The sequence below is a fragment of the Microcaecilia unicolor genome, chromosome 1 (assembly GCF_901765095.1).
Source record: "Microcaecilia unicolor chromosome 1, aMicUni1.1, whole genome shotgun sequence".
NCBI lineage: Eukaryota > Metazoa > Chordata > Amphibia > Gymnophiona > Siphonopidae > Microcaecilia > Microcaecilia unicolor.
This window is the reverse complement of record NC_044031.1, coordinates 316,659,209-316,673,189: the sequence shown is the minus strand read 5'-3', so window position 1 is coordinate 316,673,189 and position 13,981 is coordinate 316,659,209. Positions and strand designations below refer to the sequence as shown.

The 13,981-nt window shown below is 42.9% G+C and overlaps 1 protein-coding gene across 6 annotated transcripts in view; it reads right to left on the bottom strand.

The window, feature by feature from the left end:
- PRPF4B (pre-mRNA processing factor 4B) overlaps positions 1 to 13,981 on the bottom strand; it is a 201,507-nt gene that overhangs the window by 56,338 nt on the left and 131,188 nt on the right. For all 6 annotated transcript variants that reach the window (XM_030208674.1, XM_030208675.1, XM_030208677.1 and 3 more), the window contains exons 7-9: positions 13,376 to 13,449; positions 1,885 to 1,975; positions 1,559 to 1,706 (exon numbers count right to left, since the gene is read on the bottom strand). In XM_030208674.1, the coding sequence (XP_030064534.1) occupies positions 1,559 to 1,706; positions 1,885 to 1,975; positions 13,376 to 13,449 (313 nt within the window). The remainder of the gene's footprint in view (positions 1 to 1,558; positions 1,707 to 1,884; positions 1,976 to 13,375; positions 13,450 to 13,981) is intronic.

The window sequence follows — 13,981 nt, the reverse complement described above, 5'->3', positions numbered from 1 at the left end:
GAGAAGTTCCAGCATGCTGCTCAGAGCAAGACATTGGGAGTGGTGGCTGCCAGCAAAGGTATGCCTAGCGTGCCCGCACGAAGGGAGGGAGGAGAGACAGGCAAGTGTTGCTCCCCACCCCCCTCCCACCCCTGGCCCTTCCAACTGCAGAGCTGGCTACGTCCGGAGAAAGAGCCTGATAAAAATTTACCAGCACACCCCTGGATGTACCAATAAATCATCAACAAAAGCAGAAATTTTAAAACAACTGTTCCTAATAGAAACTCCTTATATCTCTGGATGTATTTGCATTTCTCTAATTAAGGAATATAAGGTAAGAACAAATAAAAATTGGGAACGGGGGCAGCCTTTGCATATACCTCTACAGATGGAAAATGGAGGGGAATTAATCCCGTTAGCTAAAAGTGTGGCCTGCAGATTTGAATACAGTATCTGAATAGCTGTCATGAAGAGTCCCTGAAACCCATATCGAGCCAAAGTAGCAAACAGAAATTCCCAAGAAACCCTATGAAACGCCTTTTCTGCGTTAAAACTGACTAGCAAAGACGACATTCCTTGCTGCTGACCCAGTCCAGAGATGCCAGAATTGCCCTGATGTTTCTAACGGCAGTGCGTCCTCATACAAAGCCCACTTGGGACACATCAACCAAAGATGAAGAGCCCGAGAAAGACGATTAGCTAGAAACTTTGCCAGTAATTTTATCTCATAATTAAGTAGAGAAATAGACATATAAGACAAAGGATGAAGGGGATCTCGCCCTGGTTTAGGTAACACTATCATCTGTGCCAAATGAAGCGAGTCTGGCATCTGACAAGTCTCTAAAATAGTGGTATACATCATAACTAGATGGAGGCTGAGGGACGGTGATAGTAATTTGTAAAATTCAGCCCAAAAACCATCCGGGCCCAGTGCCTTACCCAATGCACTAGTCTGATTTACTAACTGGATCTCATCCAAGATGAGAGGTGCATTAAATAGGGCCTGCTGAGAAGGACTCAGGACTGGTAGAGCCAAATTTTCTAAACAGAGCAACCCTGGCATACAATCAGCCGGACCATATAATGTTTTGAAATAGTGCCGAAAAATAGAATTAACTTCTATATGTGGGTGTGTGATAGAGCCACCTGACCATTTTAATTGAAGCACTTTGCTAATATTTTATTTTATTAAAAAAAGCTACTTGGCTTTAACAGCAGAGTGTCATATTGCTGAAGTTTCGTAAGGGATTAAAGATCATAAAAGAATATTGGTGGACCAATAACGAGTACAGTGAAATACTGGGCTATGTCTGCTGAAGTCAAGGGTAGTTGTGCCCGCTATGCTAAGAAAAGTTTATAGGTGTTGGGTTTATTTTGTACTGATTTGTATATTACCCCCACTGTGAAATTTGTAAAGTTGACTTTTCAAAATACATATATGTTTCATTTTAGTGGCGTATTTGCGTGTTTCCTATTTTTAGCTATTTTCTATTTTGAGACTAAAAATTTAGCAGGAAGCCAAAGTACTACTCGCCGTATCATATATTTCATTCTTAATTGTGAATCTGAAGATACTTACATTAGCTCATTATTCCTGATGATCTTGACTGCCACTTCTTGGTTTGCTCTTGCCATATCTCTAGCTCGCACTACATTGCTGAAGACTCCCTGGCCAGTGTAACCATACACATTGTATCGTTTTTCTAAGATTTCACCAATGTTGACACCTGGGGGGTGGAGAAAAGAAAACGCCAAAATAATTTTGGCCTTAAAATCGATCACATAAGGAAAACATTTTTGTAGCAATCCTAAAAAATTAATCTGCAGCTTGGTTTTAAAATGTAGATCTTCTCAATAAAGGGCTTTTGCACATGCCAATTAATAGTCAAATTAAAATCTCCTTACGATAATAGCCTTCCGCATCAGTCCAGTTATCTCTGAGGTTAGGATTCTCTTTGAAGTCTTTACCAATTCCTGCAGCTCTAAAACGAGCGCTCTGCAATATAATAAATGAACAAGTTATTTCACCACTTTTCAAAATGCTTCTCTGCTCCAGTACTAAACTGTATTACTTACCCAGTGAGCTGTGTTAGGCGCTAATTCAGCTTAAAATGGCATACTGAGGGACATGCTCAAGTGTCCTGTGGCAAATGCCAACTGTGAGTATGGTAACCATGTGCTAAAAATGTTTTAACATTTTTTGAGGGGGTGTGTCTGGGGGGGGGGGGGGTGGAGAGCGAGTGCTCCTGCGCTAATCAGTTAGCGCATCTAAGCGCAGGATTACTATTCCAGCCCTTACTGCCTACAAAATAGGTGCCGGTAATTGCTCATGCAGTAATATTTTGTAAAGGCTGCACACACATGAGCATTAATACAAAATTTGGAAAATCAGCCATTTTACTGCAGCAGTAAAAATGGCCTTAGTGCGCAGGAAGAACCTGTGTAAGTTTGTGCTAAGGCCACTTTTTTGCTGCAGCTTAATAAAAGGACCCCTGTTACTTGTAGCAGGTGATCTCTGAGGACAGCAGGATACACATTCTCACATGTGGGGTGATGTTACCTAAAATGGAGTCCCATGTGGGAACAGTTTTGTAAAAAAAATCCGAGAGTTCACATGCATGACATGCAACTTCCTGCCCACTACTATAGCACAGGACCTAGCCAGTCAAGCTTCTGGGCAAACAGCATTCAACTCTAGGGAAAATGGGAGGGTATATGAGAATATGTATGCTGCTGTCCTAGGAGAACATCTGCTACAGATAAGTAACTTATTTTCTCCAAGAACAAGCAGGATATCTTCTCACATGTGGGACTGTGGGACTCCATAGCTTAGATCCTTCAAAAAAAGGGGATAATAAACTGTTAGCCCTGCAACAGGCAAGAATATGGAACACAGTAGACCTAGCTATAAAGTTTGCAACAACTTTTTTTTTTTGAAAGTAGTATGGAACACAAATAAATGGGCCTTTGGGGGTGAGTTGGATTCTAAAACCTAAATAAATTCTAGAGAACTGTTTGGCCAAACCGACTGTCAAATTGGGAGTCCTTTTCCAAACAATAACGACATGTGAACGTGTGGACCAAAGACCACATTGCAGCTCCGCAAATTTCTTATATGGAGGCTGATTTGAAGTGGGCTACTGACACAGAAAATATCAGCTGTGACATAAACCTCAAGAGTCAGCCCAGCCTGGGCAAAGTGAAGGAAGTATGATAGCCAATTTGAAAGAATGTATTTGCCAATGGTAGCCCCATCTTGTTTGGGTAGACTTTTAGAGGCTTTAGTCTGCTTCAGACAGAAGGCCAAAACTCTTGCAGTCTAAAGTGTGTTCTCACATTTGTGAGCATGAAGATTTGTAAAAAAAACAAAACAAAAACAAAAAAACAATGGTACTTGAACAATTGAATGGTTAAGATGGAATTGCAGTGCTTAGGAAGGATCTTAGGATAGACTCCATTTATTGATGAAAACATTGTGAAAGTTGGATCAGCTGCAGTAAAGTTCTGCTGAGCAGCAAATGTCTCTTATGCGTCTTTGTGGAATTCTGCGTACATCTTGTAGCGCTACAGAAATGAGTAGTAGTAGTAATGCATTACTGAATGACCCTGCAGGTTGAAGTGGCTACCACCAAAAATTGGATCTTCCAAGTCAATTATTTAAAGGGTACTATATTTACCATGACAAAAAAAAAAATTGAGTACACAAAATGAAATTCAGCCCCGCCTCAACACCCCCCCCCACCCTGCCTCCCCTATGACACCCTTGCGCCACCCAATCACCTTGACCCCCCCCAAGAAAGCCAAATACAAATGAAAAGATGTACATGACATGCTCATGAACTGCTGAGAAATGTACATTTCAAAAGCGTGTCTCCCATTCTTTTTCCCTCCCATCCATGATATCCCTCTCTGCATCCCCTTCTAGAAATTTCCCTCTTTATCTCCCCCTAGGCACGTCCCCCTCCCCAATCTTTTCTCCAGCCTCCCTCCACCGTCCTTTTTATTTTTATTTTTTACAGCTCCCTCCCTCCACCCATGATTCCATCCACATCCCCTCCGCTCCCCTCCTGTATCTTATTGAGAGTCTTGGTGGTCTAATGGCCTCTTTCAGGGCAGGAAAGAACCCCACACTTTCCGGGCTGGTGCTGCTTCAAAATGGCCGCCGAGACTTCAAGCGGTGATCTCACAAGACTTCTACAGAAGTCTCACGAGGTGCTACCTGAAGTGGCGCCGGCAATGAGTGGTCAGTGGCAGCACTGGGCAGGAAAGAGTGGGGTTCTTTCCTGACCTGAAGAGGCCACTTGAGCACCAGGGCACAATGTGAGGGAAGGGCATCCTGAGGCTCACCCACCTGCACACCAGCCTGCACACAAACCTGGACAAACAGGCAGGCTGGAAAAGCCCGGCGGGATGCCCTGCAGCACCCCCAAACCCAGACATATGGTAACCATAGGTATTTAAGATGGCAAAAAGAACTTTTATCAGCTAGCTTAAAACAATGTTGAATTCATATGAAACTGTAGGAGGTTTAATAGGATGCTTCAATGGAAGCAGCTCTGAATAAAGTGAACTAAACAAAGGTGGATTTACCCTCTAGCTGGTGATAAGCACTAGAAAATGACATGGGGATGGGGACCCACAGTAAAAAAAAAAAAAAAAAATCTACTGCATGTGCAGGAGCAAAATTTTTAACACTCAGTGGGAGCAGGGAACAGCCTTGCTTCCATCATTAAAAACCCCCCTGAAAACTGATTATCTCAAGTCAGGTGTCTCCTTCCTCCCTCCCTCCCTTCCACGTCGCATCTTTCTACCTTTTTGAGCCACAAAGATGATCCCCCATAGGCCTGCTCCGGGGCTTCTCTTCTCTGATGGCTCCCGCCTTCTGATGTAAGGCCTGTGGGGGATCTTCTTTGCAGCGAAAACAATGCTGCACCCACATAAGGTAAGGGGAGGGCAGTGATAGACCCGCACGGGGGAAGGGGAAAAACAGCGTTGGAGGGAAGGATGGAGCTGAAGGGGAAAGAGGCAGCGTTGGAGGGAGGGAGCTGAAGGAGACGGAGCTGAAGGGGACAGAGGCAGCGTTGGAGGGAGGGAGCTGAAGGAGATGGAGCTGAAGGGGACAGAGGCAGCGTTGGAGGGAGGGAGCTGAAGGGGACAGAGGCAGCGTTGGAGGGAGCTGAAGGAGACAGAGCTGAAGGGGACAGAGGCAGCGTTGGAGGGAGGGAAGGAGCTGAAGGGGACAGAGGCAGCATTGGAGGGAGGGGGAGAGATGAAGGGAACGGACATGAAAAGGATACAGCTGAAGGGGACAGAGGCAGCGCTGGAGGGAAGGAGCGGAAGGGGAAAGAGATAGCAGTGGAGGGAGGGAGCTGAAGGGGATGGAGGGAGGGAGCTGAAGGAGACAGAGGCAGCGCTGGAGGGAGGGAGCCAAAGGGGACAGAGGCAGCGCTGGAGGGAGGGAGCCGAAGGGGACAGAGGTAGGGAAGGAGCTGAAGGGGACGGAGAGAGGGAGCTGAAGGGGACAGAGGCAGCGCTGGAGGGAGGGAGCCAAAGGGGACCGAGGCAGCGCTGGAGGGAGGGAGCCAAAGGGGACAGAGGTAGGGAAGGAGCTGAAGGGGACGGAGAGAGGGAGCTGAAGGGGACAGAGGCAGCGCTGGAGGGAGGAAGTTGAAGGGGACAGAGGTAGGGAAGGAGCTGAAAGGGACGGAGAGAGGGAGCTGAAGGGGACAGAGGAAGCACTGGAGGAAGTGAGCTGAAAGGGACAGAGGAAGCGCTGGAGGGAAGGAGCTGAAAGGGACGGAGAGAGGGAGCTGAAGGGGACAGAGGAAGCACTGGAGGAAGTGAGCTGAAAGGGACAGAGGAAGCGCTGGAGGGAGTGAGCTGAAAGGGACAGAGGCAGCGTTGGATAGAGGGAGCTGAAGGGGACAGATGCAGCGTTGGATAGAGGGAGCTGAAGGGGACAGATGCAGCGTTGGATAGAGGGAGCTGAAAGGGACAGATGCAGCGTTGGATAGAGGGAGCTGAAGGGGACAGATGCAGCGTTGGATAGAGGGAGCTGAAGGGGACAGATGCAGCGTTGGATAGAGGGAGCTGAAGGGGACAGATGCAGCACTGGAGGGAGGGCTGGAGCTGAAGGGGACAGAGGCAGCGTTGGAGAAGAGGGAAGGAAGGGAGGGAGGAAGAGATGCTGCATGAGGATGGTATATGGACACAGAGGAACAATAGGAACATAGAAGGGAGATGCTGAACTTGGGGGGTATAGGGACACAAGAGTGATGGCTGGACACAGGGGGCAGGGATAGGGACAGAGTGGTAACGATGCAGGGAGATGGGACACGGGAGATGATGGACAGGGAAGTATAGGAACACAAGGAACATGTGGGAAAGATAGGTACACAGAGATGGAAGATGGATAGTGAGCATGGAGAAAGAAGAAATGTCAAATGGGCAGGAGAACCCCACTAACAGGCCATGCCTACAGCTTCCAGCAGGCTTAGGGGTCTCTCTAGCCAGAGGGCAGTTTTCCTAGCTGCACTCCTCTACCACCACCCCTGGCATGTGTGATCTTTATATTTTGAACAGTATAGGAGCAAATGCATCTCTTCCTATCTTTTGGTGTGTGCTCTTGGGGTTTTGTTTAATGTTTTTTATTTTTGGTCAGCTATTATGTATTTAGCATTTGTGTTGTGTGTGTGTGACCGAGGTATTCTGTTAGCATGAAATTTTCTATGTAGCATTCTGTAGTAATTTGGCTTGTTCAGTTTTCCCAAAGGTGGAGGGGATATTTATGAGGGGCAAGGGGAGACAGGGTTTAAAAAAAATCCTTGTTCTGTATTTGCTGTGATTTATAAAATGACAGTTATACAGAATGTTTTTTTAATACTTTAATAAAATGATTTAAATATAAAATCATAACTGTTCAAGGCTTCTGCGAATGAGATCAGACTGAGTTCACGGGGATGGGGACAAACTTTGTCCCCACATCATTCTCTAATAAGCACCAAAACTGGACTAAGGTGAACCCTAATAAAATCTGTCTTCAGACCTGTCTCGGAGATGCAGAAGGTATTGAAGCAGTTTTTGTGTAGGACAGGACAAAGGGATCTACAGCCCTGCCCTCACATCAGATGCAAACCTCTTCCATTTAAAACCGTATGACCACCTAGTGGAAGCCAACAGAACCCGAGACCTATTATCAGGTAAGCTGAAGGAATTTACCACTGGACAGTGTTTTTTGTTATACTTTTGTTATATATATTTTTTTTACACCTGGGGGAATTCTGCACAAACATTTTTAAAATTCTACATTGATTATTTGTAGTGTTTTTGCACAGAATTTCCCAATCCTAAGGCCTGAAATTCCCTCCTCAGGTTCCAGTTTCCCCCCATTATATCTGTCACTCCAACTTCTCTCTATCTCTAACTCCCAACAAGACCCCTAATTTTGTCTACACCCAAAGTCTTCCCCCAAATACAACACCCTCACCTCTCATTCTTCCTCGGTTGAAGCGTTTTGCAGAACCTTCTTTACCTTTTCTCTACTCAGTGGTGTCAAGTTTGTCTATCAGTGACTTCCCAGAGGGTTAGAAGACAGTTATCATTTGCCCTCACTGTAAGAACGGTGATCTTTCCTCCCTTTCCTTTCTAAAGTGATTGACAAGATTGAAGTAGCACATATGACACGTTTTTGAAAAAAAATAATGCTTTTCATCCATCCCTGCCAAGCCTATTTTTGCAACCATCATTCCACTGAACACTATCTCCTAGGTCTTGATAATTCTATTCAACTCATTCTAAACAGTGGTAGGGATGCCAGTCTCATTACAATTGACTTATCATCTGCTTTTGATTTAGTAAAACACTCTCTCTTTCTCAGATGCTCGGCCAACTTCTGCATTTGTGGACCTATTCTTGCTTGGTTTCATTCTTACCTATCTAACAAATTTTTTTTCGGGTATATTGCACCTCTCTCCACTTTCTGATCCCAGACCCCCTCAACTCAAGAATTCCTCAGAGCTCTATCCTTGGACCACTTCTCTTCAATATTTTTCTTCCTCCACTTGATTTACTGATAAAGTCAGTTGACCTTTCCTTTTATATAAATGCGGATGACATTCAAGTTATTGCCTTTTTTTGATTCGTCCTCCTTTCAGTCCATGCCTTTAATTTCATCAAAACTGGACACTATTGCAGACTAGTTAGCTGAAAATCACATGAAACTTAACCCTGCTAAATCAGAATTGGTTATTTTTTCCTCAGGTCCCTCTATGCATCTTTCTTCTCCCCCTCTCATTCATGGTACCGATCCCCCTTGAACACTCAGTGACAGTTCTTGGGGTCTATTTAGACAGCGCTCTCTCTTTTTGAAAACCGATTTCAACTGTTATCCGACATAGCTTTTTAACTTTAAGGCAGATTTGTTCTGTCCATTCAATGCTAGAGATGACTTCTCTTAGAATACGGCTTTTATTTATTTTAACATTTATTCCCCACGTTATCCTGAACATACTCGAGTTCAATGTGGCTTACAATAAATAAAACAGGCAAGGATTACAATACTATAAACAAAATATCAAGTAAGAGCAAAGAAGCACAAATAAGATACAAATAAGAACTAAATAATAAACCACCGATGGCCAGTTACAATCTAATGCACTCCATCAATGGGTAGAAACCTCTCAAAGAGGAAAGTTTTCAGTACCTTCATTGCCATTGGCTGTGAGTTCCACCACTTAGCACCCTGGTATCTAAAGCCTGTGGAGTGAACCAATTTATAGCGCACTCTCCTGCAATCTGGAAGATGAAGACTAAGGTAGTCCCTAGAACCGGAGGTTATACTGTGTAGGGGAACAGTTATTAAGGGCTAAATATAATCCGGTGTCATGTCATATATCTGAAATACAAAAACACAATTGAAAAATATTCCTGGCTTTAATGGGCATCCAGTGCAGCTTGAATAATAATGGAGTGACTATCAAAACACGATAACTTGAAGACAAGCCTAGCTGCTGTATGCAGCTGTTTTAGGACACCTTCCTTAACATCCATAATAGATGGAACTGCAGTAATCGAACTGAGTTAACACCAAAGATTGAACTAGCAGTCTAAAGATGTCAGGTGAGAATTATGATCTGATTCTCCTCAGCTTCCAAAGAGACCTGAAGGAGTTTTTCATTACTGAGGAAACCTGAGGCTCGAACATGAGATGACTGTCAATTAATACACCCAGTACCCTAAGTGTAGTGTCTAGGGGGTAGGATGCATCGTCAATGGTAAAATTATTATATACAGTACGGTCGAAGGGGTTGGTTACCACAAGAAATTTAGTCTTCTCTCTATTCAACTTAATTTAAATTTGAAAGTCCATGATTCCAAAAAATCGAGACGAAGCCTAATCTTATGGACGATTTCTGGAAGACCAATCTTGAAAGGGACGTAGACTGCAACATTGTCTGCATATATGAAAGTGCAGAACCTTGCTGCCTCCAGTCTTTCACCTAACAAAGTCATCATAACACTGAACAGGATTGGAGATAATAGCGAGCCCTGTGGTACCACGTAGTCAGGAGCCCAGGAAGGTGAGAGAGAACCTGACAACTTCACTTGATACAATTTAGATTTTAGGAAACCGCAGAACCATTGGTGAGCCTTCCCACACAGTCTGAATTGGTCTAACAGGCCTAAAAGCAACTCATGATCAACGAGGTCAAAGACATTTGGCATATCAAATTGCAACACTAAAAACTTAAAGTCTAGACTGATTGCCTTCCTAAAATCAAATACTAAGGTGGTCAAGACTGTCTCAGTACTATAACAAGGCCTAAAGCCTGATTGGGATTTATGCAAGAGGGAGAAAGAGGAAAGGAAATTCATCATAAGCTGAGTACCTGCTAATCCCTCCATTACCTTTCAACAATGGGATGGAAGCGACAGGCCTGTAATTAGTAACGTCTCCCAATGAAGCTGAGGTGCTCTCAGGGATTGGAGTAAGTATCATGGAACCCTTCCGCTGAGGAAAAGCACCCCGAGTCAGCATAAATGAGATACGAGCTTGAAGAAAGTCAATGAACCCTGTTGGTGCAGTTTCTAATAAAAAACTAAGACAAGCATCCAGAAGAAGAATACTTTTTGAAAAAGGATTTGACAGTTTCATGAGTGGGTAGCAGAAAGGAGGACCACAGTCGGACAGCTGCAATACCAGCATCCAGACTAGGTTGCTTGATGCAAGATTGAATGCTAGTGGCCTAAAGTTGCAGTATAAACCCCCCCCCCCCCTTAATTTTTAATTACTTTTTGTTCGAAGTACGTGGCTAATTGATTAGCAGAGGAAGTGGCTACAGTTCTTGATGTTAAGTTTTCAAGTGACAGAAGCCTATTAAGAAGGCTAAAGAGCTTATGGGTATTTAAGTGGCTGCAACCAATTTGCTCTTGATAGTAGAGGGTTTTATCTTCTACAATCTTTTTCTTATGATCCCTGGTAGCCTTCCTCCAAAGCATTTTGTTCTCGTCAGATTTATGTGTGGACCACTTCTCGCTAAATTTTCTATACCACCTCTTCAGGAGGAGAATATATTGATTGTACCAGGGTGACAACCAATGGGTGAGTTTGGGCAAAACTTTGATGAGAGTCGTACTATCCAGGGTAGAACTACATAGAATCCCACTTACACAAGAAATCCTCACTGTCTGTATCTGGAAGCTGTGGATTATGAAAGATACACCAAAATTTTACATAATCAGTTCTGCCTCTTGATATAAAAGGAGGAGAGGTGACAGTGGACTGAAAAGCTCTAGTAGCTTCCCTCCAGTAAAGAGCAAACTCCAGAATCTTATGGTCTGACCAAGGGACATGGCACCAGGATGGGTCACACAGGTAGAAATTCTCCATATGTACAGTTCTATAAGCCAGCAGATCTAGATGACCCCTAATGTGGGAGGATTGGGAATACAGCAGAAGGAATCGGAGAAGGCGAGAAAATCAAGTAAGCTCTTTGTCTTAACATCCCTAGGGTTATCAAGGTGCAAATTAGTATCACCCACTATTAAAACATTAGCAAGCTTAACACAAATATCGGAGAGGAATTCAGTAAAACTGCTTTCTGAGGCAGAACAGCTTCCTGAAGGGCGAAAGAAGAGAACAAGGCATATGGGCTCCAACAACGCAGGATCACTTTATTTGCAGGCAATAATCATTAGGGATTGGTTGGTGGAGAAACCATTACGGATTGTAAACAACAGTTTTATTGACCACCAACCTAACATTTACATACACAATTGGAATAGGGAGGTAGGAGATGGAGACCGAACTAACTGAAGATAAAGTGATTAAATGGCACCTGGAGAAGAAGGTTCCTTTCCTTGCACGAGAATGAGATAAACTTGATCTGAACAAGGTTGTACAGGAAGGGACGGAGCGATTAATCCTACGAAAGATTATAATAGGGATCGAACATGGAACCACCAGCACAGCAGAAGGCAGAGCAACAGCTCACAATTCAATAAATAGCAGAGCCAAGAAACAAAGTTCACTCGACACTGTTTTGTTATCACAAAATTGGATTACTGTAACTCTTTATACCATGGTTTACCCAGTGCTTTTTTTGTAGGAAAAAAGGTACCGGTACTCATTATGGGTGGGGTCACCATCTATGGCTGCGCCCCCTATGGTGGCCACATCCATGGTAGCCACACCCCCTATATCAGCCATGGCGCATATAAGCAGTATCATTAAAAATACTATACCAGTATAGGAGCAAAAAATAACTTGTGATTTTTTTTTCATTATAAATAATTTCTATAAGCTGTTAGAGCTCTAGTATACCCAGTGCAAAATAAGACAGCAGATGTAAATTCTCAAATTGGACATCTTCCAAATACTAAAATGAAAATAAAATGATTTTTTCTACCTTTGTTGTCTGGTGACTGTTTTTCTGAACATGTTGGTCCCAGTCTCTGATTCTGAGGCTCTTTATCTGATCCCTTAACTCCGTTTCCAGGGCTTCCTTTCCATTTATTTCTTTACTATCCTCCTTCATTTCTTGCCCTACATCCATAGGTAAAAGCTGGGTCCTCTGCGGACTTGACTGGAGGAGGTATAGAGTGGATCCAGCTTTTGCCTATCATCCATGTGCAGATTTTCTCCTCTTTTCCCTTTCCCTCACCTTGTCAGGATGCATCTCCTTCCTCTCTCCATCCATGTCGAGCATTTCTCCTCTCTCCTCTCCTCCATCCATGTTCATCTCACTTCTTCTCTCTTCCCTCCCCCTACATCCATGTCCAGCATATTTTACCTTTTGTTTTTTTCCCCTCTATTTCCTCTTGCTGTTTTATTAAACCTATTATCCAATTTTAACTGATATTGTGAACTGCTTAGATATCTTATGATGATTTTGTGGTATATCAAAATAAACAAACTTGAAAAAAGATCCCACACAACAGTGACACGATTTTGTGAGAAAGCACTAATACTGGCCAAAAATGCCTCAATAATTCAAGTAGACACAAGCTGACAGGGAGCACCAGAACAGTGTGACCATTACACTCCATGAAAAAAATGGTGACTGGCTAGGTCCCATGTGACAATGGCAGGTGGGAAGGCAAGTGCACATGTACACTAAACTCTCTCAAAGGGGGCTCTATTGGATGATGTCACCCCACATGTCCTCAGAGAATCAAAGAATCAGGGACAAAACATTAGCTTCTTTTTATACCTCTTAACTTTACTTAGGTTTATGTTTTAAAAATTTAAGTGTTATACAAGGCAAGGACAAAACACTGAACTTACATGTTCTCATGAACACACCAAAACTACCCTTAACTTGCTCTTCTTTCAAATGTACAAATAGAACATAAAGGCAAGGGCAATTTACTAGGCAGCAAAGCTCAGTGCCAAGACCATCAGTTATAGAAAACAGAACAGAACAAGATTGGAAAGGTACACTCCATGAAGTACATACAGTTTTCCAAGGTAATCTTTACCTCCAGCAATTAAGAGCTTCCCATCCCCTTAGCCTTCCTTAATCATCTAGCTGACTTTCTCAGCATCTCTCTGAGGTATTTTATTGTCTCCATCATATCCAGCAAACTAGTGCTTTCAGATACCTCTTCAATCCTACATAGATGACTGTTAGGCAAAATGTGGCACACGCTGAAACTGTTAACTTTTACAATGTGCTGATTCTCCATCTGCTTCCTATTCCACCACTATTCTTAAAAAAACTTAGAATAAGCGTAACGGTACTATGATCTTTTTATTGTTTTTATATCCAAGATAGAATTCTCATGCTCTAATCCTAGCAAAGCTGACACAATCATGAGAAAAAGCTTCTGCAGATGAAGGGACATACTATAGAGAAAACGAGAGCACCAAATAATAATCTAAAACTAAAATACCTACATCAAAGTATGCTGCAAACATATCATCTGATTCTGTGAACATATCAGGAGCCACCAGTTTCTTCTGAGTTGAACCTTATTAGAAAGAAAAAAAAAGCAGCAGCATGCATTTAATCACAGATCTAGTTCATTTACATGGCTTATAACAAATGGAAACTAACATGGTGCCTATGGACTGCTCTAAATTATTCTGATAAATGCTAGATTACTATTTACACCAAAGTGTCAACATAAATTATTCAATAACGAAATCCAAATGCTATTTCAAAGCTCTTTAAAATCTAAGAAACTTAATTCACAAAGATTGCCTCTACCTTTGTCTAAGATAAAAGTCAGTTTTGTAATGATTACAATTTTAAGAAATGACCAATCTTTGGGAGAATTTAGCCTCATAAGTACTGGGCCAATTCCCCAGGGTTCACACACAGCAAAACGGCAAATATTGTGGGCTGAATTTCATACTCGGAGCCACAAGGTATAAGCAAATTCACTGCTGACTGCAGCAAGGAATTAAAATTATTTTCAAAAAGAGAAAAGCAAGCTTTAACACTAAGAACATAAGAAAGGTCATGTTGAGTCAGACCAAGCTCAATTAAGACTAATCTGT